The sequence below is a fragment of the Mustela nivalis genome, assembly GCF_964662115.1.
Source record: "Mustela nivalis genome assembly, chromosome: 11".
Classification (NCBI taxonomy): Eukaryota; Metazoa; Chordata; class Mammalia; order Carnivora; family Mustelidae; genus Mustela; species Mustela nivalis.
In genome coordinates this window covers 90,679,755-90,706,706 of record NC_139030.1, presented here as the reverse complement: position 1 = coordinate 90,706,706, position 26,952 = coordinate 90,679,755, and the positions used below count along the sequence as shown (strand labels likewise).

At 34.7% G+C, this 26,952-nt stretch overlaps 1 protein-coding gene across 3 annotated transcripts in view; it reads left to right on the top strand.

Moving 5' to 3' along the window:
- SPAG16 (sperm associated antigen 16) overlaps positions 1-26,952 on the top strand; it is a 1,051,960-nt gene that overhangs the window by 16,983 nt on the left and 1,008,025 nt on the right. For 2 of the 3 annotated variants that reach the window (XM_082691165.1, XM_082691167.1), the window contains exons 5-6: positions 3,314-3,451; positions 25,997-26,104. In XM_082691165.1, coding sequence (XP_082547291.1) covers positions 3,314-3,451; positions 25,997-26,104 — 246 coding nt within the window. The remainder of the gene's footprint in view (positions 1-3,313; positions 3,452-25,996; positions 26,105-26,952) is intronic. The other variant, XM_082691166.1, reaches the window with a different exon arrangement.

Sequence of the window (26,952 nt, the reverse complement as noted above, 5' to 3'; positions counted from 1 at the left end):
TGCCGAGTTTAAAGTCATCTTTGATATTTTAACATAAACTACAGAAATTTTTCACGATAAATTATTTTTGAATGTCTTCAAGATATATATATGATATAGTATGTGATATGTTGTATTATGCTTGATTTGTATATATTTTACCACATATTAATTTATTTACATAGCATTCAGAGAAGGACTACATACCACTTTTTTTCTTATCAAAATAATTTCTTTATGGATTTTTTTTCTGTATTAAATAATGCAGGTAGCTGAAAACCCATTTTATGGTCAGAAAAACTTTATGGGGCGCCTGGGTGGCTCAGTGGGTTAAGCCGCTGTCTTCGGCTCAGGTCATGATCTCAGGGTCCTGGGATCGAGTCCCGCATCGGGCTCTCTGCTCAGCAGTGAGCCTGCTTCCTCCTCTCTCTCTCTCTGCCTCTCTGCCTACTTGTGATCTCTCTCTGTCAAATAAATAAATAAAATCTTTAAAAAAAAAAGAAAAAGAAAAACTTTATGGTCTAGTATATGTGCTGCTGAAGTGAGCACTATGGTCCAATACTTTAATCAATCCTTACTTCTTCTGAGAGAAGTATAAATCACATTCTATGTATGAATATAATAGTGAATTTGTGATTAAATAGTTCTCTATTTGTTTTATAAATTATGGCAAATATTACTTAATATTGATTCTGTTTTCTTAACCTTTTAGATATTCTGCAGAACTTGTCTTGCTGTTCTTTTGTTTTCTTGGCTTTTTTTTTAGTATTGGATAAGAAGTATAACACAGCCATATGATTATTAATATGTAATATGTTAATAAAATTAAGATTTATGATATGAAAATGCTGATAATTAAACATTTTTAAACAAATGTTTAGGTCATCTATAGCAAAGTTTATAGGGATTTCTTGATTAATAACTTTATTACTGAAATGTTTTTCCATTTGTATCATTTTTTATTTAGCTTTATTGCTATATATAATATATACATATATATAATTAAAATTATAATTATTTCCAAATCTATAAATGGTTTCTGATGTTGCTTCTTTATTCACTGAGAAAATAAAAGTTCTATGACTCCTGATGCTCTCTTTACTAACCTGCCACCTCTGTTCTCAGGCCTCCTCCTCCTCACATGTCACAGAGGCTGAGCTGTGCATGCTGTCATCTAAGGCCAACCCTCTAGTTGTCTACTGGAGCCCAGCTCCTCTTACCTACTCAGGGGCATTGCTTTGGCAGTTGTCCTCTCTCTATTTTCCTGCACTCTAAGCTTTTTCTCTTTCTGCTGGATCATTCCTATAAGCATAGATATACAGTATTTCATATATTTTTAAAAAGGTAGAAGACCAAAAAAACACCCTGAATTCCACATCCTCTTTTAAGTTCATCTTGATTTTTTAGGCTCCACTTTATCATGTCTCCTTCAACGAGTATGTTTCCACTTCCTTATTTCCTACTCTTATACCTACTCTAATGAAACTATCATCTTAAAAGTTTTTTCAGGGCTGCTCATTGCCAAATTCAGTGACTGATCCTTAGTACTCCTATTCATCTTGTATGCAGCATTCATCACTGTTGTTCATGTCTTCCTTTTTGGAAAACTTTATTTATTTGGGTCCTGAGCCACAATGTTCTCATATTCACTCACTACTTCACTATCCCCTCTGATTCTTAGTCTCTGGTAGTATTTCCTTCTCTTCCAGTCTTGAAACAATCCGAAAACTTCATTTCTCTCTTTACATTCACTTCCTAGGTGGCATTTTACAGTCTTGTGACTTTAAATTGTATCTATTTACTGATGATTCCCCAATTTGCATTTCAAGTCCTGACTTTTTCCCTGAGCTCTGGACATGTATACCCAGTATTCATTTCACTTAATTGACTAGTAGACATATTGCATTGAACAAATCGTTAATTTCTCCAACCATCCAATTCCTGCTGCATTCATTCCCATCTTTGTAAGTGGCTTTGTAAGTGTTTCCACCAGAAACACTGGAGTCATTTTTTTTTTTTTTAAGATTTTATTTATTTATTTGACAGACAGAGATCACAAGTAGGCAGAGAGACAGGCAGAGAGAGAAGGGGAAGCAGGCTCCCCGCTGAGCAGAGAGCCTGATGAGAGGCTTTAACCCACTGAGCCACCCAGGTGCCCCCTGGAGTCATTTTTGACCTCTTTTATTAATCAACACTTGGGAGATGATTCGTAGGAAAATCTCTATTGGCTCCACCAATAAGTTGGCTCCACCTTTACAGCATGTCCAAAAGGGACATATTTCTCATAATCTCTGCTGCTACCAACTTTGTTCATGCCACCATTCTCTCTCTTTTGGACTACAGCAACAGCCTCCAAACTAGTCTCTCTATTTCTACTGTTGCTCCTCTAGGGTCAGTTTCTTCAAGCAGATGTCAGACTAATACATATTTTTAACAGTAGAAGTTCCCTTTTTTTAAAAAAAAATTTTATATAGTTAACATACAGTCTAATGTGGCTTTCTGGAGTAGAATTCAGTGATTCAACACTTATAACACCCAGTGCCATCATAAGTGCCCTCCTTAATACCCATCTTTCATCTACCCATCCCCCCATCTCCCTCCAACAGACTAATCCTTTTAAAGCAAGAGTATCTCTTGTTTCTCAGAGCCTTCCAATGGCTTTAGTCTGATTCAGGTAAAGTCACATTCCTCTTTCCAGCTTCCTGCTGTCTTCCTGACCCGTATCTCACCACTTTCTTCCTTCCTCCAGTTCCAGATACTCCAGATATACAGGCTGTTGCTTTTAATTGTGCATGTCATGCACTTTTTTTTCCTAAGGATATTTGCGTTTACTTTTCTGTCAACCAAGAATGCTCCCTTCTTCATATCCCCCTGACTTGGTTCCTTATTTCTTTCAGTTCTCTGCTCAAGTAGCACTTTGCAAGTCATACTTTCTGTCTTCAACCTATGTAAAGAGCACAAATGCCCCCATCACTCTCCACTTCAATCTCTCTATCCTTCTTATTCTGCTTTATTTTATTTCATAGAACATATCACTCTTCACAGTAGACTGTGATATGGGGGCTTGGACTGCTTTGTTAATTTCACCAGTGTCTAGATTAGTGCCTGGAATATACGAGATGTTTGGTTATATGTACCATGATATTAGTACCTAGCAATTATTTTTTAAAATTGTAAATACATATTATGAATTTTGACATTTTAGTTTACAAAAGTAATACCGCAGCTCATTTCTGTTAATATCCTGTAGGACTTAACTTTCTGAATTGTACATAAATTAAGCCAAGTTATTAGAAAGAAACAAAATAAAGCCTTTTGTTTGATTTTATTCTAGGTATGAGTTAATACAGAAGGGAGTAACTGAATTTAGAGATACTGGGAATGTTCCAGATGTCTACACGCAGAATATGCTTTTAGAAAATGAGAACAAAAATTTGAAGAAAGACTTGAAATGCTACAAACAGGCAGCTGAGTATGTTAATTTTTAAATAATATTTTTTTTTCTTTTGGACTAAATGGAAGAGTTGAATGAAGCTAACTATGGTTAATGTACCAGAGCTTTAATTCTGAATTGAATTATATTTAAGTTCTAGTTGGAAAGAATGTGAAAGGCTTCACTAGCAAATTAATTGAATAGATGATCAGAACTCTCACAATTGCAACCCATTAGGAAAAATGGAATGTAGGAAGTTATACAGGAGATGGTTAATTTGTTATGATACACTCACTTATGGTTTTGATAATCTTTTCATGGTTTGTGGATTCTTCCTTTATGAGGATAAGCTAATTTCTGAAATAATAATAAAATTATAGAAGTCAAAGAGGAAGGAAGGAGCTAGTGTATTCCTAGTTAGAGGAATTTTGGTGTTTGAAAATTCCCCAAAGGAAATTATTTTATAATCTCCTAGCATGAATTTATGCATAGAAGAGAAGCTTAACGGAAGCCAAATCTTTCTTTCTCTGATTAATGGAAGACATAGTTTTTGGTGAACAAATTTAGATAAACACTGTTATTCTGGCAAAGACAAACATGTGCATGTGTTGAATAGGCATGAGTCTACTCATCTAAGAAAATGTTAAATGGAAAATCAGTGCTTAGATATGGAGTAGAGAAAGTTCATTCTTTGTTCATTATTTTTTATTAAACATACTTGAAGAGTGGTTTTCTGTTAAAGAATTATATCAAAACAAAAAATTCGATAAGCAGAACTACCATACAAGAACATAATATTTTTAATCTTTGTAAAAAAGTTTAATGTAGGGGCGCTTGCGTGGCTCAGTGGGTTAAAGCCACCCAAGGTGGCTTTGGCTCAGGTCGTGATCCCAGAATCCTGGGATTGAGCCCCACATCGGGCTCTCTGCTCAACAGGGAGCCTGCTTCCTCCTCTTCTCTCTGCCTGCCTCTCTGCCTACTTGTGATCTCTGTCTGTCAAATAAATAAATAAAATCTTAAAAAAAAAGTTTAATGTAAAGAAACAAAACTTTGTATTGCAAAGTGAGTGAAAATTTTAAAACTCCTACTTTTAAAAGGTGGTAGTATATAAAAAAAATTTGTATGATCATTTATTCCTTATTACTTATACTTGTAGAAGTATACTTCTACAAGTACTTATACTTGTAGAAGTATTGTTTTTGCAAGTTATACAACTTCCTTTTATATTTTAAAGAGAAGTGTATGATGATCTGCAGAATAGTAAGTTACTAGAACCAGCATGCTCTTTATTCTCCCTTCATTTCTCAGAAGTGGTTTGCGCTATTGGCCCTGATGCTCACTGTGATATTGTATAGACACCTAATGGATGCACTGGGAATTTGACACAGCAAATTTTTCAGAGTGCTGCCTGGCATACTGTTTCAGTTCCTGATCTTAGAATTATTGCTTGAGTTTGCTAATTTCTTTTGAATAGATAAGAGCTGCTTTCTGCAATGAATTTTGTCATAGTGACATTAAATAGTTCTGGTTGATTACTGGTTCTTTATTGAGTATAATATTGAATAACTATAATCAAAACCATATAAACTATTACCTATGCAAATCATTATCCCATAATTAAAACAGATATCACTCAAATGAAATCTCATTCTTATTTGTGTTTATTAAACAATCATTCTAAATGTATATAAAATTTGCTGTATTTATTAATATGCAGTTTTAGTTTCAATGATTATGATTATTATCTCTTAAATATATCTTATTTGATATAATTAAACTTTAGCAGATTAGAAAGGAAAATATTTATTTGCTTTAATCTACTTGACATAGAAAATTTGAAGGAAAGATGCTTGACCCTTAGAAGATGCCTAATATTTATATCATTAAGTGAATATTAAGCTCTCATGACACCTTTTGGTGAAACACATCTCTGGAGCTTTATTCTGTTGGATACATTTTTGAAAATGGAGAATGAAGTTTTGTAAAATATTACCAAACTACTTTTGTCATGCTATAAGTTTGCTCTACATTGTAATGTTTTATCACACAGGTTTTTCAGTTGACTTTTGAAGATTTTTTTTTTATAAGTAATATCTTTTTTTCAAAGATTTTATGTATTTATTTGACAGAGATCACAAGCAGGCAGAGAGAGAGGAGAAAGCAGGCTCCCTGCTGAGCAGAGCCCAATGTGGGGCTCGATCCTGGGACCCTGGGATCATGACCTGAGCTGAAGGCAGAGGCTTTAATCCACTAAGCCACCCAGGCACCCCTGAAGATATTTTTCCAATAGGGATTAGAGTAAATATGGGATTCCTTTTATAGACTTTACCATGAAGTTTTCCTTTTCAGGGTTAAGACTGTTTCTTAAAGCAAGTTAAGTGTAGATGTTAAATACTTTTCTAATAATAACCAATATTCTAATAATAACCAATGTTTACAGATATGTTATATGTTGTTCTGATTATACTGGTAGCATTTAATGATATATCAAAAAAATCAGAGAAATCATAATATAGCTCTAAGCTTAATACTTATCTAGAGAAGAGAGTTGCCATGGAAAGAGTATTGAACTTAAGGTTCAAATATCTAGCTTCCAATATTCTGCTACTTATTAACTCAGTTTTCTTATTGTTAAACTGGGAGTAATTATGCATAATATTATTAACTCCTAGGGAGTGAGGTGATAATTAAATGAGACAATCTATATTAAAGAGCTGTGTAAATCACAAAGTGCTTTGAAAATGTCAGCTATTATCATCAATATCTCTAAAGACTATCATCCTTGGATTTTTTTTAATCATCACTCATTAATATTTTTGAAATTCAGCAATGATGAGGCATAAAGGAAGACGTGAAAAGGGAAATATTTCACTCTAAGTTTAATTTGAATTGCTATAATTAAAAAAAATGGTCTTTTTCTCTGTTGTAAGCAATGCCTATTTTAGAACAGAGGTTTTCTTTATCTTGCCACAAGTGTTATCTAAAATGTATTTTTGTGTGATAAATATATATATATATGTATATATATGTGTGGTGATGGATGTTAACTATATTATTGTGATCATTTTGCACTATATCTGAATATTGAATCATTGTGTACCTGAAACTGGTACAACATTACCAGTAAATTATACCTTGATTTTAAAAAAAGCTTTAGAAATAAATGTTTAAATTACATCCATTACATAGATGTTTTTAAGGGGGAAAAATATACTATTAAAAAGTGTTTATAGTTACTTTGAAGGTAAAAGTATATACTAGATACTGGAGAGGAATAATGTAAGTAGCAGTTTGATAATTTTTTTCCTAAAAAATAAAATCTATTAATTAAAAAAGTTTATATACTGTAACGTATACAGATGTTTAACATTCAGTGTGTTTTAATTAACATATATACCCATATAGTCACTAAGTCAAATCAAAATTATAAAACATTTCCATCACAGCAGAAAATTTTCCTGTACTCCTTTTCTTAGGCAATTAATGTTCTGATTTCTACCACCATCTATTGGTTTAACTCAGTCTTGAAGTTCTTTTGAAAGGACTCTTATAGTATGTACTCTTTTTGGTTTGTCTCCTTTCAGTTAAGATTTTTGAGATTCATCCATAGATTTGTAAGTATCCATAGTTCGTTTTTAAAATTATTAAATGGTATTGCATTATGCAAATATATCATGATTTGTCTATTCATACTTCATTTGACAGAAATTTGGGTTGTGTCAAGTTTCTGCTTTATATATGATGCAATTATGACATTCTTATGTAAGACTTTTTGTAGATACATAATTTCATTTCCCTGGGATCATGGGGTAGTTCCATAAAAACTGCTGAACTGTTTTCCAGAGTGGTTTCCAAGTTTGATAATCTTTCTTGAAAAAGAAGAATATAACAATACTTTTATGATAAAATGCAGACCATTTTTCATTTCATTTATCTATTATTTTTTATTGTATATATATTTGAATACTCAATTTTACTTACTTTTAAAATTTTTTTAATACTCAGTTTTAATGTTAAGGTCATAGTAGACAAACATGTGAAAAGCCGTTTTTGGTAACTTTTGACCGATTATGTAATCAATTAAGTTCCCATAAGAATTTATTTCTGAATTAAACATTTGTTTGTAATTTGGTTATTGTGACCACTTCAGACATGTTAAAGAATAGACAAGATCTCCAAATGCAATTTCTTACAAAGTTACTATTATACACTTAAACATATTTTGAAACTCAACATCATGAATTTAATTCACTTTCTCATTTTCTTGACATCTGCTTCAATAATTCTTAGATTTAGAATTGCTCCTGTTTTTGATATTCCCCAATGGTTTCCTAATGTTATTTTTAATTTTTGTTTTAATTTCAGTATAGTTAACAGTGTTATATTAGTTTCATGTGTACAATATTGTGATTCAGCAGTTCTATACACTGTTACTCAGTGTTCTGCATAAGTATACTCTTAATCTTCTTCATCTATTTTACCTATCTACCCACATACCTTCCTTCCGATATGTTCTATTTTAATGCTATTTTATTTTATCATGATTGAATCATGAATCTTGGATCTAAGAAATAGGTAATCGTAGACAATAACAAGAATGAAAATTGAATTAGGAATCAAAAATCTCCCAGTACAGAAAAGTCCAAGACCACATGCTTTCATAGGTGAATTCTACCAAACATGAAAAAAAATGACAATCAAAATCTTAAAAATAATGGGATAAAGGGAACACATAAAAATCATTCTGTAGGGCCAGTACTATCTTGATATTAAAGCAGGATAAAAACAATGTAAGAACAAAAAAGTCTGGTTTGTCCAATATAAATATTGCTACTCCAGCTTTCTTTGACACCCATTTGCATGATAAATGTTTCTTCACTTCCTCATTTTCAATTGGCAGTTATCTTTAGGTACAAGAATATAGAGAAAAGTATTTATTTCCTCAAATGAGCTTTAATTCATGGCTCTGGATTGCTACCTTATTAATTTTTTAAATAATTTTTCATTTGAGTATAGTTGGCACACACTTATATAATTTTCATGTGCAACATAGTGATTCAATTTCTGTTATGCTGTACTCTCCTTAAATATGGCTATCATCTGTCACCATGCATCACTATTACAACATCATTGACTGTGTTCCCTATATTGTGCCTTTTATTCCTATGATTTATTCATTCCATAACTGGAAGTCTCATCTCCCACTTTCACCCATTTTGTGTATTCCCCCCACCTCTCTTGCCTCTGGCAACCATCAATTTGTTCTCTGTATTTATAAGTCTGATTCTGATTTTTGTTTGTTACATTGTTTTGTTTTTTAGATTCCACATAGGAGTGATGGCATATGGTGTTTGTCTTTCTCTGAGTGACTTATTTCGCTTTGCGGAATACCCTTTAGTCCATCTATGTTGTTCCAAAGGTTACCATCTCATCCTTTTTTATGGTGGTGTATTATTCCTGTGTGTGTGTGTGTGTGTGACATCTTCCTTATCCATTCATCTGTTCATGGACACTTAGGTTGCTTCCATATATTGGCTATTATAAATAATGCTGCAGTAAGCTAGGGGATGTATATCTTTTTGAATTAGTGTTTTCACTTTCTTTGGGTAAATACTCAGTGGTGCAATTAGTGGATCATATGGTATTTTAGTTTTTTATTTTTTGAGATTCCTCCATACCTTTTCCACAGTGGTTGCACCAATTTACATTTACCCCAATAGTGTATGAGGGTTGCTTTTTTCGACATCCTTGCCTAAACTTGTTACTTCTTTTGTTTTTCTTTTCTTTCTTTCTTTTTTTTTTTTTAAAGATTTTATTTATTTATTTGTCAGAGAGAGAGCGCGAGCGAAAGCGAGCACAGGCAGACAGAGTGGAAGGTAGAGTCAGAGCGAGAAGCAGGCTCCCTGCGGAGCAAGGAGCCTGATGTGGGACTCAATCCCAGGACGCTGGGATCATGACCTGAGCCGAAGGCAGCTGCTTAGCCAACTGAGCCACCCAGGCATCCCTCTTTTGTTTTTCATACTAGCATTCTGATAGGTGTAAGAGGACATCTCATCATAGTTTTGATTTGCATGTACTTGATGATTAGTGATGTAGAGCATCTTTTCACATGTCCATTTGTATGACTTCTTGGAAAAATGTCTATTCAGGTTCTCTTATTTTTAAATTGGTGTTGAGTTGTATAAGTTCTTCATATATTTTGGATATTAACCCCTTACTGGATATATCATTTGCAAATATCATCTCCAATTCAGTAGATTGCTTTTTTGTTTGGTTGATGGTTTCCTTCACTGTGAAAAAGCTTTTTATTTAGATGCAGTTTTAATAGTTTTTTTTTTTTAAGATTTTATTTATTTGAGAGAAGGAGAGTGAACGTGAGCAGAGAAGGAGGGGCAGAGGGAGAGGGAGAGGGAGAAGCAGACTCGATGCTGAGCAGGGAGCCTAACGCAAGGCTCCATCTCAGGACCACAAGATCATCACCTGGGTTGAAGGCATCACCTGGGTTGACTGAACCACCAAGGCAGTCCTCAATAGTTTATTCTGATACAGTCCCAATTCTAGGAAGAAAAGTAACATGGTAAAGAAGACAGAGATAAATGGGGTGCAGTTTTATATAGGGTGGTGAGAGAAATCCTGTCTGATACCTGAAGAAACTGAGGGAGGCCATATATGAAGTTGGGAAAAGGGAATTCCAGGCAGAGGGGAAATGAAGTACACAGAGCCTGTGGTGGGCACAGCTTGGCTTGTTATGGGGCTAGTAAGGAGACCATAGTCATTGGAACCAGGGGATAAGTGGTAGGGTCCTATGTTAGAACTTTGCTTTTTTTCCCAAGTGGTATGTGAGGCCAATGGATAATTTTGAAGAAAAGCATAATGTGAGCTTGTTTTTGTTGGAAAATAGACTGGATGGAGGGACATGATAAAAATATGGAATACGTTATATCCTGCATAACTTTCTTGTAGGTTGACTTAACTGGTTATAGCATAATAATGAAGTCAAACAAAATTTTATGGAACAGTTAGGTTCTTGAAAGGACAGTATTTGCTGTTGTCAAACTCAGCATTACTAATACCACTCGAACTTTCACTGAGGACAAACATTGATACCAGGTCAGGTATTGTGGAGAAAGCTACGCAACTACTTGATTCTCTCCCCCTTATTAGCTATAATAATATAATTACCATTTAGTTTCCTCATATGTAAGTCAGAAGGTATTAATGGGTCTACGGCCATACCACCCTGAACGCGCCCGATCTCGTCTGATCTCGGAAGCTAAGCAGGGTCGGGCCTGGTTAGTACTTGGATGGGAGAAGGTATTAATGGTCCTTGAGGGGAATCATTTTAAAGTGTTTAGCATAATGTCTGTCACATGGTGAGTGCTCAGTAAAGATTAAACCAGTATTCTATATTATAGTATACTTTTTTCCTTTCATAACATTCACTAATTCATAGTTACAGAAGTTTATATTTTATTTCTTTACTAATATTCTCTGTACTCTTGTGAACTTGATGAAGGCAATGATTGTGCTTGACTTACCTATCATAGAGTAATGAACATAACCATCTTTCTGGCATTCTAATTTCATCTGTACCCCCAACCACACCCTACCCTAAATCTCCTTAGTGTAATACATTATTTTTTATAGTTCTTTTTTTGAGTTATAATTTACCTATATTGGGATGTATGAGACTTAGCTGCATAATTTTGACAAACAGTTAAATTGTTGTCACTTTCATAAGCCATCTCAATGTAGAACATTTCTCTCTATCCAGAAATTTCCATGTCCCTTCTTAGACATCTCTGCCTCTGCAATCACAGAATGTATGTTTCTTTGTATTTGACATTTTACATTCAGCATAAACTCTGTAAAATATATATGACTTTTGAATTTATCAGTAATTTATTCTTCCTTATTGTTTTGCAGTATTCTGTTATATAGTGTATGTCACATTTTGTTTATTCTTTTTCTATTGGATTGTTGGCAATTGTGGTTCCTAATGAATAACTCTGCTATGAAGATTTGTGTACAAAGCTTCTTGTGGAAATGTGTCTTCTTTATTTTGGTTAAAAATTTAGGAGTGGAATTATTGGACCAAAGGGTAAGTGTGTATTTTTAAGAAATTGGCTTGGTTGGTTGGGTGGCTGCCTTGAGCTCAGGTCATGATCCTAAGGTCCTGGGATCAAGTCCCACATTGGGCTCCTTATTCAGTGGGGAGCCCGCTTCTCCCTCTGCCTGCTGCTTCCCCTGCTTGTGTGTGTGCTCAATCTCTCTCTCTCTCTCTCTCTGACAAATGAATAAAATCTTAAAAAAAAAATCGACAGTCCATTTTCCAACATTTACTTGGGTCATTTTACATTCTCAGTAGCAGTCTATGAGCATTCTCGTTATTCTACATTGTCTCCAACATTGAGTGTAGTTAGTGTTTTTCATTTCAGCCATTTTACTAATTGTATAATAGCAGCTTGTTGTGGTTTTGATATGCATTTTCTAATACCTAATGATATTGAACATATTTGTATGTGTGTGTGTGTGTGTATACTTATTGGCTTTTCATCTTTCTTACTTTCTGTGTAAGTCCTGCCCATTTTTGGTTGGATTCTTTATCTCATTGTTGAGTTGTAAGAGTTTTGTACATATTATGGGTATATATCTTTTGTCAGGACATTGTGAATATTTTCTCCCAGCTATGGCTTCACTCTTTATAATTTTATAATTATAGTTTCTTTATAGTGTCTTTGGGTGAGCAGAAGTCTTATATTTTGAATAAGTTTAATATAAAATAAAATAAAGGGACGCCTGGGTGGCTCAGTTGGTTAAGCAGCTGCCTTCGGCTCAGGTCATGATCCCAGTCCTGGGATCAAGTCCCACATCGGGCTCCTTGCTGAGCAAGGAACCTGCTTCTCCCTCTGCCTCTGCCTGCCATTCTGTCTGCCTGTGCTCGCTCTCTCCCCCTCTCTCTCTGATAAAGAAATAAAAAATCTTAAAAAAATAAAATAAAATAAAATAAAATAAAAATATTTTAAAATTTTAATATTTCATAAATATTAAAAGTATAAAACTAAATTTAATATAAAAATAAAAATTATTTATTTTTAATAGTATTGCTTTTGATATTTTGTCTGAAATACTGTTGCCTACTCCCAGGTCTTGGAGGTAGTAGTCTCTGTTCTCTTCTAAAAGCTTTAAAGATTAAGAATTTTTATTTCAGCCTGTATCTATCATTCATTTTTGTATATGGTGTAAGGTAGGAGCTAGAGATTAATTTTCTTTTCTAAAGGAATATAAAATTGTTCTAGCACCATTCTTAAGAACATTTTATCCATCATTGAATTTTTTTGGAATTTTTATTGAAAATCATTTGGTCCTATAATTGTGGGTCTATTTCTAGACTCTGTTTTGTTCCATTTATTTGTCTGTATTTTAGTACCACCCTCTTGATTACTGTAGCTTTTGGTAAGTTCTTGAAGTCAGGTCGCATTAGTCCTATAACTTTGTTGTTTTTCAAAGATAGTTTGGCTATTCTGGGTCCTTTGTATTTCCATATAAATTTTAGAGTCACTTTTGTCAATTTCTGTAGATAGGTGGGAGTTTGAGATTGAGTTGAATTTGATTCATTGAATTCTTGATTGAGTTGAGAAGAATGTATGTGTGTATGTGTACATGTATATTTACATATACATATATATTTTTAAGGATTGATGTATTCATAGATTTTAGTCTCTTATCTCATGGTATATCCCTCCATTTGTTTAGATTATCCTTAACTTAATACTGTGTACGTATGAAGGAGCTTGAAATTTATACCTTTGTATCTAATTATCTAATTTATATTTTGTTGTTATTTTGTGAGCTCCATATAATGGGAGTGTCCTGTGATTACCATAACCCCAGGGCATACCTCTGACAAGTAGGAGAGGCTTAAATGAATGTGTGCTATTAACATTTTGCCTTTTTAGTTAAGCTTTTCATAATTTTTAGAGTAATTGATGATTTTGCCCCTTTTATACCATTCCCTTGGAGTAGACATCATTTTCCCTTCATAATGGAATTTTTAATAACTTCATTTAGAGTATTGCTGTCTTTTGCTGGGCTTCTACGTTAGAGAAATGTAGACTAGAAAAGTTTTATTGAGTGTGTACTGAAGGTTTGACAGAAAATAAAAATTGACCAAGATTGCTAATTAGATTAAAATGTACCATTTGAAAAATAATGAAAGACTTTTTTAATCTTCTGTCAGAAAATATGGACATAAAAAAGACTAAAATTAAAAAGCAATTAATATTGAGGAAAATTTAGGTGCTTTACTAAGTAGCCCTAACTTCACTTACAAAATTCAGTTCTATAGAAGGTCAAAGAGCATCCAGCTTTTCCAAAGACCCATTTAATTTAATGACTTTCAGAAACAAACACTGTGGAAATAAAGATAATAATGAGGCCTATAAAATTTTATGGTTTAGTGTTTAGGTAATTGCTTGTTAAATTAAGAAGGTATTTTTTTCTGAACATGGGTGTATCTCTTTCTTTTTTGGTTAAGTATATAATGAAAGTTTTCCTCAAATATGATTGAACTCATTTTCGCTATCCAACAATTATTCCAATATTAATATTAGTGAGTAAAATGAATTCATTTATATCCATTTGAAACAATGAAATAATTGGTTATTGTTTAATACTGTTACCAGAATTTACTTTGATTTGTGTTTGTACATGAGAAAAATGCATGACAAAGATGGCCTACTTTGGTGCAAATAAACAAGAAAATGATTGTACTCTTCCTCTTGCCTAATTATAACAAAATAACTCAATAAATCTATTATTAAGTGGTCACTTAAAATACTTAGTTAAAACTTTTCACTTATCAAAATTATTTTACTGGGGGCATTCATTTAAAAATAATTTTTAAGAGCCCACTATTAAATCACATTCATAATTTGAAATATGGAGACTTTGGGACAGTGCTTTTGTAATATAAAAACACGAGTATTTTAATATTTTATGCTTTAATTGTAGATTTTGGTATGTTGGTTTCCTGAAGTGAGAAAATTAGTCATTCTGCCACCTCATTAAGAAAAAGCCTGTAAGAAGTATGTTCTAAAGAACATTTGTTTGATTAACAAATCTAAGTAGAATGTTCATCGAGTAAGTTTTACATCATTGTACTTAAATAGAATCTCTGGTATCTTAGTAGATTTGTTTTTAAATCAAAAAGATGCCATATTAATAAAATATTGTATAGTTTAAAATGTTAATTGCTTATATGAATATTATAAATTTTACTTTTTAGTGCAACTTTTATTTTCTTTTTATTAAGCGGATGGGCAGCAGGAAGGTCATAAAAGAAGCATCACCATGAAATGAATCTAAATTGTTTTACTGAGTAGACTTCATTTGTGCAAATAGAAAGCAAGTCCCTGAAAACCAATTTAATGGTCAGAAAACTTTAAGGTCTTTACTTCAATCAATTCTTATGCTTTCTTTCCTGGGATAAGTACAAATAGGCCTGTAAAGGTGTATAAAAAGGGAGCTGATGCAGTGCTGCATATTTGTAGTTTTGCTTAAGATAATTTGCAAAAAAATTATTTTTTAAGTACTTTTAATCCTAGTCTGTATGGCTTTATATTTCAGATAAGAGAAATGGAACATTAACTCATTTATAGAACTCATCAAGTTTTTGAAAGTAAGACCACTTTAGTAGACTCAAAATAGATGTTCATGAAAGTTTAAATTCTTTTATAAAGTTTTACAGTGTTACTAATAAACATGTATCCTGATATTTTTTGTCCATTAAAAGATATTTATCTACTGGCAAGCCTCCTATTTTAGGTAAATAAATCAAGCTGTTAGAGAAATTTAGTATATCTTTTCTGCTATACTAAATAGTAATAGTGATGTGATGATAACAGTAATATTTATTGAATATTTTTATGTGCAAAAAGGTATGTGAACCGTTTCTTGTACCTTCAAAGTTGTTTGCAAGGAGGTGAAGTTGAGGTTAGATGGTGGTGGTAGCCTGTGGGGACTAAGACTTATTGTTTATATACTTGTGATAAAAACGACAACTTTTTTATTATTAGAATTGATTTTATTATAAACTTGGTATGTCATCATTTCCTGTCTGAAAGGACATCTATGTACATTTTCATCCTTAAAAGATCCAACTGAGTGTCTGCTACTTAGACATATGTACTATATTAGTCTTTTTAATTATAAGGAAATACAATTAAATACATATATTCAGAATACACTAAAAAAATGGAATATTGAGTATTGAAGAGTTAGGCTTTGTTCACATTTCCAAACAGATATAACTTGGGCTTTCCTTAAAAAAAAAAAAAAAAACCAAAAAACAAAAAAACAAACTACAACATTGGCAGTAAAATAAAGAACATGTCCAAAAAAGGATCGTGTTAAAAAATGGGGGAGTTTGAGCATTTGAGGAGAAGGGAAGAAAGAAACTTGGAAGAATGGATGAGACACTTTCATCATATGCCATATGGGACTTGATCTTGCAGTAATAAGTCCCACTGATCACAATATGCCCCATTAAAGGCCTGAAAACCTAAACTCATCCCACTGGCAGCATTCCAGTCTCTGCTCCTCAGGGATTGCTTTGACATAGTTCTTCATGAAGAAATACACATTTTTTTGCAGTTATTTTATGTGAATCTGTATTTTGAAATTCTGTAGTACAGAGAAGCCGATTTATTCCATTGTGACCTCTTACGAGATGTAAGCACATGAATTCAGTGCACCCATTTTTCAGGACATGAGAGTCTCAGTGCAGTAGCACTTTGTCAGTTAACTAAGACTGTTGTGTAACATTATAATTATATTTTACATTATTATATTGAAACCAACTTATTGTGGAAGTAGATGAAACATTCCCATTAATTTTTTACCTACAGCCTAGGCTTAAAAAGAATACCCTTGTTTGCTTTCTATCAGGGGTTTTCAGAAGGTCTATCCAGTTGAAGAATGTTTCTGTATTACAACACTGATACTAAAGAACTTTTCTCATCAAGTTACCAATTCTTCTATTGCTGTGATCTACAGGTGGCACATATTTCTCATATGTATTACAAGAATAAAATCTGTGTTTCCCAGAACATACATGCTTTCTTTTTCACAATTATCAGAACTAAGTAACCCAGTATATTGTCTTTTAACTATATATTCAAGCATTTTGTAAGTATTTTCCTTTATTTGTAATTATTTTGAATTATCCTGTTTTAAATATATATTTCAGTTTTATAAACAAATTCTTTTTGGAAGTAGATGGAATATAAATTACTTTGGTCCATATATTTAATTTCCTTTTTTCTTAAATGAAGTGTGAATGACTATTTTTGAAGCTATAGGTGGTGACCAGTTTATCTCCCAATCCTACAGGTACTGTGTTGCTTAGAATCCTTCAGTGTGAATTATAACAGAATCTTTGTTTTTTTAAATTTAATTATCTTTAGAATCACTTAATACTGGATTTAAACTGATAATTAAATACTTTTTTCAGAAAAGAATAAGTAGTGTTATTTTTTAAAAAGATTTTTTATTTATTTGACAGACTGAGATCACAAGTAGGCAGAGAGGCAGGTAGAGAGAGATTGGAGGAAGCAGGCTCCCCGCTGAGCAGAGAGTCCAATGCGCGGCTCGATCCCAGGACCCCAGGATCATGTCCTGAGCCGAAGGCAGAGGCTTTAACCCACTGAGTCACTCAGGTGGCCCTAAGGAGTGACTTTTAAAAAGTTTTTATTTAAATTCCAGTCAGCTAACATACGGTGTAATACTAGTTTTCAGGTGTACAATATAGTGATTCAACACTTCCATCCAACATCCAGTGCTCATCATGAAAAATGCACTCCTTAATTTTCATCACATATTTAACCCATCCCTTCATCTATCTCTTGTCTGGTAACTATCTGTTTGATCTCTGTAGTTAAGAGTCTCTCTTTTTTCCTCTTTCTTCCTTTGTTTTATTTCTTAGATTCCACATATAAGTGAAATCGTCTGGTATTTTGTCTTTCTCTATTTCACTTAGCATAATATTCTCCAGCTCCACCCATGCTGTTGCAAATGGAAAGATTTACTTTTTTAGGGTTGAGTAGTATTCCGTTGCATCTATATATCACATTGTCCATTATTGATGGATGTCCATCAATAAATGGATGTTTGGGCTATTTCCATAATTTGACTATTGTAGATAATGCTACTCTAAACATCTTGCTACTCTAAACATGTATCCCTTTGGGTTAGTGTTTTTGTATTCTTTGGGTAAATACCAAATAGTGCAATTGATGGATTATAGGATAGTTGTATTTTTAACTTTTTGAGGAACGTCCATATTATTTTACAGAGTGGCTGCCACAGTTTGCATTCCCAATAGCAGTACAAGAGGGTTTCCCTTCCTCCATATCTTTGCCAACACCTGTTGTTTCTTATGTTGTTGCATTAGCCATTCTGATAGGTATGAGGTGATATCTTCTTATAGTTTTGATTCACATTGCCCTGATGATCAGTGATGTTGAGAATCTTTTCAGGTGTCTATTGACCATCTGTGTGTCTTCTTTGGAAAAATGTCTATTCATGTCTTCTGCCCATTTTTAAACTGGATTATTTGTTCCTTAGGTGTTGAGTTACATAAAGTTCTTTATATAGTTTGGATACTAACCATTTATCAGGTATAACATTTGCAAATATCTTCTCCCATTCTCTACATTGTCTTTAACTTTTGTTGATAGTTTCCTTCGCTGTGCAGAAGATTTTTATTTTGATGAAGTCCCAATAGTTTATTTGTGCTTTTGTTTCCCTTGCCTCAGGAGACCTACCTAGAAAAAAGTTGCTATGGCTGATGTCAAACAGGTTACTACATTTGTTCTCCTCTAGGAGTTTTATGGTTTCAGGTCTCATGTTTAGATCTTTCATCCATTTTGAGTTTATTTTTGTGTATGCTGTAAAAAAGAGGTCCAATTTCATTCTTTTGCACATTGCTGTCCACTTTTCCCAAAACTGTGTGTTCAAGAGACAGTATCTTTAATATCCAAATATATATTCATTAGATATTCTTTCCTGCTTTGTGGAAGATTAATTGACATGTTATAGGTTCATTTCTGAAGTTTCTATGCTCTTTCATTGATCTATGTGTGTATTTTTGTGTCAGTACCATAGTTTGGATTACAACAGCCTTTTATTTTATTTTATTTTTTAAATTAATTAATTGGTTAATTTTTAAAAATAAACCTATAATGTATTTTTATCCCCAGGGGTACAGGTCTGTGAATCGTCAGGTTTACACACTTCACAGCACTCACCATAGCACATACCCTCCCCAATGTCCATAACCCCATCCCCCTTTCTCAACCCCCCTCTCCCCAGCAAGCCTCAGTTTGTTTTGTGAGATTAAGAGTCACTTATGGTTTGTCTCCCTCCCAATCCCATCTTGTTTCATTTATTCTTCTCCTACCCCCTTAAGCCCCCCCATATTGCATCTCCACTTCCTCATATCAGGGAGATCATATGATAGCTGTCTTTCTCCAATTGACTTATTTTGCTAAGCATGATACCCTCTAGTTCCATCCACATCGTCCCAAATGGGAAGATTTCATTTCTTTTGATGGCTGCATAGTATTCCATTGTGTATATATACCACCTCTTCTTTATCCATTCATCTGTTGATGGACATCTAGGTTCTTTCCATAGTTTGGCTATTGTAGACATTGCTGCTATAAACATTCGGGTGTTTATAGAACACTACGAATCACTACGTTTGTATCTTTAGGGTAAATACCCAGTAGTACAATTGCTGGGTCATAGGGTAGTTCTATTTTCAACATTTTGAGGAACCTCCATGCTGTTTTCCAGAGAGGTTGCACCAGCTTGCATTCCCACCAACAGTGTAGGAGGGTTACCCTTTCTCCGCATCATCTCCAGCATCTGTCATTTCCTAACTTGCTAATTTTAGCCATTCTGACTGCTGTGAGGTGATATCTCATTGTGGTTTTGATTTGTATTTCCCTGATGCCGAGTGATATGGAGCACTTTTTCATGTGTCTGTTGGCCATCTGGATGTCTTCTTTGCAGAAATTCCTGATCTTGTCTTCTGCCCATTTCTTGGTTGGATTATTTGTTCTTTGGGTTTTGAGTTTGCTAAGTTCTTTATAGATTTTGGATATTAGCCCTTTATCTGATATGTCGTTTGCAGATATCTTCTCCCATTCTGTCACTTGTCTTTTGGTTTTATTAACTGTTTCCTTTGTTGTGCAAAAGCTTTTGATCTTGATGAAGTCACAATAGTTCATTTTTGCCCTTGCTTCCCTTGCCTTTGGTGAAATTCCTAGGAAGAAGTTGCTGAGGCTGAGGTCAAAGAGGTTGCTGCTTGTGTTCTCAAGGATTCTGATGGATTCCTTTCTCACATTGAGGTCCTTCATCCATTTTGAGTGTGTTTTCATGTGTGGTGTAAGGAAATGGTCCAATTTCATTTTTCTGCATGTGGCTGTCCAATTTTCCCAACACCATTTATTGAAGAGGCTGTCTTTTTTCCATTGGACATTCTTTCCTGCTTTGTCGAAGATTATTTGACCATAGAGTTGAAGGTCCATTTCTGGGCTCTCTATTCTGTTCCATTGATCTACGTGTCTGTTTTTGTGCCAGTACCATGTTGTCTTGATGATGACAGCTTTGTAATAGAGCTTGAAGTCTGGAATTGTGATGCCACCAACTTTGGCTTTCTTTTTCGACATTCCTTTGGCTATTCCAGGTCTTTTCTGGTTCCATATAAGTTTTAGGATTATTTGTTCCATTTCTTTGAAAAAAATGGATGGTACTTTGATAGGAATTGCATTAAATATGTAGGTTGCTTTAGGTAGCATAGACATTTTCACAATATTTATTCTTCCAATCCATGAGCATGGAACATTTTTCCATTTCTTTGTGTCTTCCTCAATTTCTTTCATGAGTACTTTATAGTTTTCTGAGTATAGATTCTTAGCCCCTTTGGTTAGGTTTATTCCTAGGTATCTTATAGTTTTGGGTGCAATTGTAAACGGGTTTGACTCCTTAATTCCTCTTTCTTCTGTCTTGTTGGTGTAGAGAAATGCAACTGATTTCTGTGCATTGATTTTATATCCTGACACTTTATTGAATTCCTGTACAAGTTCTAGAAGTTTTGGAGTGGAGTCTTTTGGGTTTTCTACATATAGTATCATATCATGTGTGAAGAGTGATAGTTTGACTACTTCTTTGTCGATTTGGATGCCTTTAATTTCCTTTTGTTGTCTGATTGCTGAGGCTAGGACTTCTAGTACTATGTTGAATAGCAGTGGTGATAATGGACATCCCTGCCATGTTCCTGACCTTAGCAAAAATGATTTCACTTTTTCTCCATTGAGAATGATATTTGTGGTGGGTTTTTCATAGATGGCTTTGATAATATTGAGGTATGTGCCCTCTATCCCTACACTTTGAAGAGTTTTGATCAGGAAGGGATGCTGTACTTTGTCAAATGCTTTTTCAGCATCTATTGAGAGTATCATATGGTTCTTGTTCTTTCTTTTATTAATGTGTTGTGTCATACTGATTGATTTGCAGATGTTGAACCAACCTTGCAGCTCTGGAATAAATCCCACTTGGTCGTGGTGAATAACCCTTTTAATGCACTGTTGAATCCTATTGGCTTGTATTTTGGTGAGAATTTTCGCATCTGTGTTCATGAAGGATATTGGTCTGTAATTCTCTTTTTTGATGGGATCCTTGTCTAGTTTTGGGATCAAGGTGATGCTGGCCTCATGAGTTTGGAAGTTTTCCTTCCATTTCTATTTTTTGGAACAGTTTCAGGAGAATAGGAATTAGTTCTTCTTTAAATGTTTGGTAGAATTCTCCTGGGAAGCCATCTGGCCCTGGGCTTTTGTTTGTTTGGAGATTTTTGATGACTGTTTCAATCTCCTTACTGGTTATGGGTCTTCAGGCTTTCTATTTCTTCCTGGTTCAGTTGTGGTAGTTTGTATGTTTCTAGGAATACACCCATTTCTTCCAGATTGTCAAATTTGTTGGCGTGGAATTGCTCATAGTATGTTCTTGTAAGTCTTTGTATTTCTTTGGTGTTAGTTGTGATCTCTCCTCTTTCATTCATGATTTTGTTTATTTGGGTCCTTTATCTTTCCTTTTTGATAAGTCTGGCCAGGGGCTTATCAATCTTATTAATTCTTTGAAAGAACCATCTCCTCGTTTTGTTGATTTGTTCTATTTTTTTTTTCATTTCTATTTCATAGATTTCTGCTCTGATCTTTATGATTTCTTTTCTCCTGCTGGGTTTAGAGTTTCATTCTTGTTCTTTCTCCAGCTCCTTTAGGTGTAGGGTTAGGTTGTGTACTTGAGACCTTTCTTGTTTCTTGAGAAAGGCTTGTACCGCTATATATTTTCCTCACAGGGCTGCCTTTGTTGTGTTCCACAGATTTTGAACTGTTGTGTTTTCATTATCATTTGTTTCCTTGAATTTTTTCAATTCTTCTGTAATTTCCTTGGTGACCCATCCATTCTTTAGAAGGATGCTGTTTAGTCTCCCTATATTTGGATTCTTTCCAAATTTCCTCTTGTGATTGAGTTCTAGCTTTAGAGCATTGTGGTCTGAAAATATGCAGGGAATGATCCCAATCTTTTGACACCAGTTGAGGCCTGATTTAGGACACAGAATGTGATCTATTCTGGAGAATGTTCCATGTGCACTAGAGAAGAATGTGTATTCTATTGCTTTGGGATGAAATGTTCTGAATATATCGGTGATGTCCATCTGGTCCAGGGTGTCATTTAATGCCTTTATTTCCTTGATGATATTTTGCTTGGATGACCTGTCCATTTCAGTGAGCGTAATGCTAAAGTCCCCTACGATTATTGTATTATTGTTGATGTGTTTCTTTGATTTTGTTATTAATTGGTTTATATAGTTGGCTGCTCCCACATTAGGGACATAGATACTTAAAATTGTTAGATCTTCTTGTTGGAAAGACCCTTTGAGTATGATAAAGTGTCCTTCCTTGTCTCTTACTATAGTCTTTGGCTTAAAATCTAATTGATCTGATATAAGGATTGCCACCCCTGCTTTCTTTTGATGTCCATTAGCATGGCAAATTATTTTCCACACCCTCACTTTAAATCTGGAGGTTTCTTCGGGTCTAAAATGAGTTTCTTATAGGCAACATATAGGTGGGTTTTGTTTTTTTATCCATTCTAATACCCTGTCTGTTGATTGGGGCATTTAGCCCATTAACACTAACTATTGAGAGATATGAATTTAGTGCCATTGTATTGCCTGTAAGGTGATTGTTACTGTATATTGTGTCTGTCCCTTTCTGATCTACTACTTTTAGACTTTCTCTTTACTTAGAGGACCCCTTTCAATATTTCCTGTAGAGCTGGTTTGGTGTTTGCAAATTCTTTCACTTTTTGTTTGTCCTGGAAACCTTTAAGCTTTCCTATTTTAAATGATAGCCTAACTGGATGTAGTATTGTTTGCTGCATATTTTTCTCGTTTAGTGCTCTGAATATATCATGCCAGCTCTTTCTGGCCGGCCAAGTCTCTGTGGATAAGTCTGCTGTCAATCTAATATTTTTACCATTGTATGTTACAGACTTCTATTCCCGGGCAGCTTTCAGGATTTTCCCTTTGTCACTAAGACTTGTAAATTTTACTCTTAGGTGATGGGGTGTGTGGACCTATTCTTTTTGATTTTGAGGGGGGTTCTCTGTACCTCCTGGATTTTGATGGTTTTTCCTTTTGCCATATTAGGGAAATTCTCTAGAATAATTTTCTCCAATATACCTTCTGCTCCCCTCTCTCTTTCTTCTTCTGGAATACCAATTATTCTAACGTTGTTTCATCTTATGGTGTCACTTATCTCTTGAATTCTGCCTTCGTGGTCCAGGAGCTGTTTGTCCTTCTTTTGCTCAGCTTCTTTATTCTCCATCATTTGGTCTTCTATATCACTAATTCTTTCTTCTGCCTCATTTATCCTAGCAGTGAGAGCCTCCATTTTTATTGCACCTCATTAATAGCTTTTTTGATTTCAACTTGGTTAGATTTTAGTTCTTTTATTTCTCTAGAGAGGGCTTTTATATCTCCCAAAAGTGCTTCTCTAATATCTTCCATGCCTTTTTTGAGCCTGGCTAGAACCTTGAGAATCTTCATTCTGAACTCTAGATCTGACATTACCAATATCTGTATTGTTTAGGTCCCTAGCCTTCGGTACTGCCTCTTGTTCTTTTTTTTGTGGTGAATTTTTCTGCCTTGTCATTTTGTGCAGATAAGAGTATATGAAGGAGCAAGTAAAATACTAAAAGGGTGACAAAGACCCCAGCAAAATACGCTTTAACCAAATCAGAAGAGACCCCAAATCGTGGGGGGGGGTAGAAAGGGGATAAAAAGAGGTTCAGAAAAAAAAAAGAGACCATTAAAAAAAGAAAACAAATGAAAAAATATAAAAAAGAAAAATATATATATATCAGATAAACTAGTTAAAAAACGTTAAAAAAGAAAAGGGTAAAAGTTAAAAAAAATTAACAGAAGAAAAAAAAATTGAAAAAAAAAAATTAACTGCAAGACTAAAGAATCATTAGGAGAAAGCCATGAGTTCCGTGCTTTGCTTTCTCTTCCTCTGGAATTCTGCTGCTCTCCTTGGTATTGAACCTGCACTCCCTGGTATGTGAACTTGGTCCAGGCTGGATTTTTTATTGATCTTTTGGGGAAGGGTCCTGTTGTAGTGATTCTCAAGTGTCTTTGTCCCAGGCGGAATTGCACCGCCCTTACTAGGGGCCAGGCTGAGTAATCTGCTCAGGTTTGCTTTTGGGAGCTTTTGTTCCCTGAATGCTTTCCGTAGAGTTCTGGAGGACGGGAATGAAAATGGCAGCCTCCCAATCTCCGGCCTGGAGGAGCTGAGGGCTTGGGGCCCCAGTCCTCAGTGCGCCCTCAGAGAATAGCGCCCAATCACTCCCGTCTCCCTGGCCTCGGACCATGCTCTGAGCTCACCCAGCCTGCAACAGGTTCAAGGTAACCCTGAGCTGTAAGCTCAATGTTGGCTCTGTCTCTGTAGCCAGCTTCCCCGTTCCAATACCCGCAAGCTCTGCGACACTCAGACACCCCCGATCCTTCTGTCACCCTGCGGGACCTGAGGCTACACTGACCCCGCGTGGGCTTCACCCTGGTTTAGCCTCTGGAGCGATGTCCCTCAGTGGAACAGACTTTTAAATGTCCTGATTTTGTGCTCCGTTGCTCTGCGGCTTGCCGGGAGCCAGCCCCTTCCCCCATGGTCTATCTTCCCGTCGCTTTGGATTCACTTCTCTGCCAGTCCTACCTTTCAGTAAGTGGTTGAATTTCTGTTTCTAAAATTGCTGTTCTTCTTGTCTTCGATCTGCCATTGGATTTGTAGGTGTTTGCAATGTTTAGATAAGCTATTTAGCTTATCTCCTGCTACCTGATGTAGTCTCTGCCTGTTACCTCTCCGCCATCTTGACTCCTCTCTCTACAACAGCTTTTTTTGTTTTTTTAAACATTTTTATTTATTTTTTTGACAGACAGATCACAAGTAGGCAGAGAGGCAGGCAGAGAGAAAGAGGAGGAAGCAGGCTCCCCACTCAGCAGAGAGCCCGATGTGGGGCTCGATCCCGGGACCCTGGGATCATGACCTGAGCCGAAGGCAGAGTCTTTAACCCACTAAGCCACCCAGGTGCTCTTACAACAGCTTTTTAATGTAAGAAGTCCAAACTTGTGATCCCTCCAGCTTTGCTTTTCTTTTTCAAGGTTGCCTTGGCTATTTGTTGTCTTTTGTGGTTCCATATAAGTTTAAGGATTGTTTGTTCTATTCGGCAAATGCTACTGGTATTTTGATGGAGATTGCATTAAATGTGTGGATTGCTTTGGCAGACATTTTAACAATGTTTGTTCTTCCAGTTCGTGAATACACGGGATGTCTTTTCATTTCTTTGTGTCATCTTCAATTTTTTTCATCAGTGTTTTATGGTTTTCAGACTTCAGCTCTTTTACCTCTTTGGTTAGGTTTATTCCTAGGTATCATGGTTTTAGTGCAATTAAAAATAAGATTTATTCCTTTATTTCTTTTTCTGCTGCTTCATTATTAGTATATAGAAACTCAGTAGATTTTTGTATGTTGATTTTGTATCCTGGGACTTTACTGAAATCATCTGTTGGTTCTAGCAGTTTTTTGGTGGAGTCTTTGGGGTTTTTCATCTAGAATATCACGTCATCTGCAAATAGTGAAAGTTTGACTTCTTCCCTCCAATTTGGATGCCTTTTGTTTCATTTTTTTTTCTGATTGCTGTGGCTAGGACTTCCAATAATACTATGTCAAATAAGAGTGGTGAGAGTGGACAACACTGTCTTGTTCCTGAACAGAGGAAAAGCTCTCAGTTTTCTCTCAATTTGGTTGATATTGCTGTGGGTTTTTCATACATGATCCTTATTATGTTGAGGCATGTTATTTTTAAACCTACTTTGTTTAGGGTTTTTATCATGAATTAATGTTGTACTTTTTCAAATGCTTTTTTCAAATTAGTAGTGATTTTTAAAATTGTTATTTTCAGCAAGGCCAGAGAAGATCTGCTGAAAACTCAAAAGGAGCGTGATTTTCACCGAATGCACCATAAGCGAATAGTCCAGGAAAAGAATAAATTAATTAATGACCTCAAAGGGTAAGCTGCTAATATTTGTTGGCGTATTTATTAAATAGTTATTTAATTAAGTACACTTGGCTATGGCAGAAGGTTTGAGGTAAAACAATCATTCAACATTTATTGAGTGTTTACTGTTTGCCAGACTATACTATGTGTGTGAAATACAAAAACAAGTTTAGGTCCTTGCTCTCAAGATTCCCAGAGACTTCTAGGGTGTGTGATAGGGGAGGAGTTAAACTGAAATATTCTTCAGTGTTATTATGCCAACCAAGGATGGTCACTCTAACCAGAATGAGGTGTAAGAAGGTTCAGGAACCTATTTGTAGAGGAATTCTGAAGTATTAGTTAACAAATGGAGTGGGGAGCAGGGCGCTCTGGAAAGACAGTACATACTGTGCAAAGGCTCCAAGTCATGAAGAAATATGGCATATTCACCATATTTTATGCATAGCAAATAAGTGCAAAAGCTGTTTGACAGGAGTGACGTGGAGAGGGTGCATATACTGATGGCCTTGAATTTACGCAGAGGTTTTAGAAATTATTTTAAAAATATTACTGTTTTATTTTCCCTTCTCCCTTTCTCTCCTACTTCCAAATTAAAGAAAGAAACTTCCTTTCCAAAATAAAACAGAGAACAAGAAAATAACTTATAATCCTTAATGGGAATTTTCTTTTATTTGTTCTAGGGCAATGCTATCCCATAGAACTTTCTGTGATGTTATAAATATTCTATATGTGTACTGTCTAATACAATAGCTACTAATTCACATGTTGTGTTAATCACTGATCATGTGACTAGCACAACCATGGGATTAGATTTCTAATTTTATTTATTTATTTATTTAAGATTTTTATTTATTTGACAT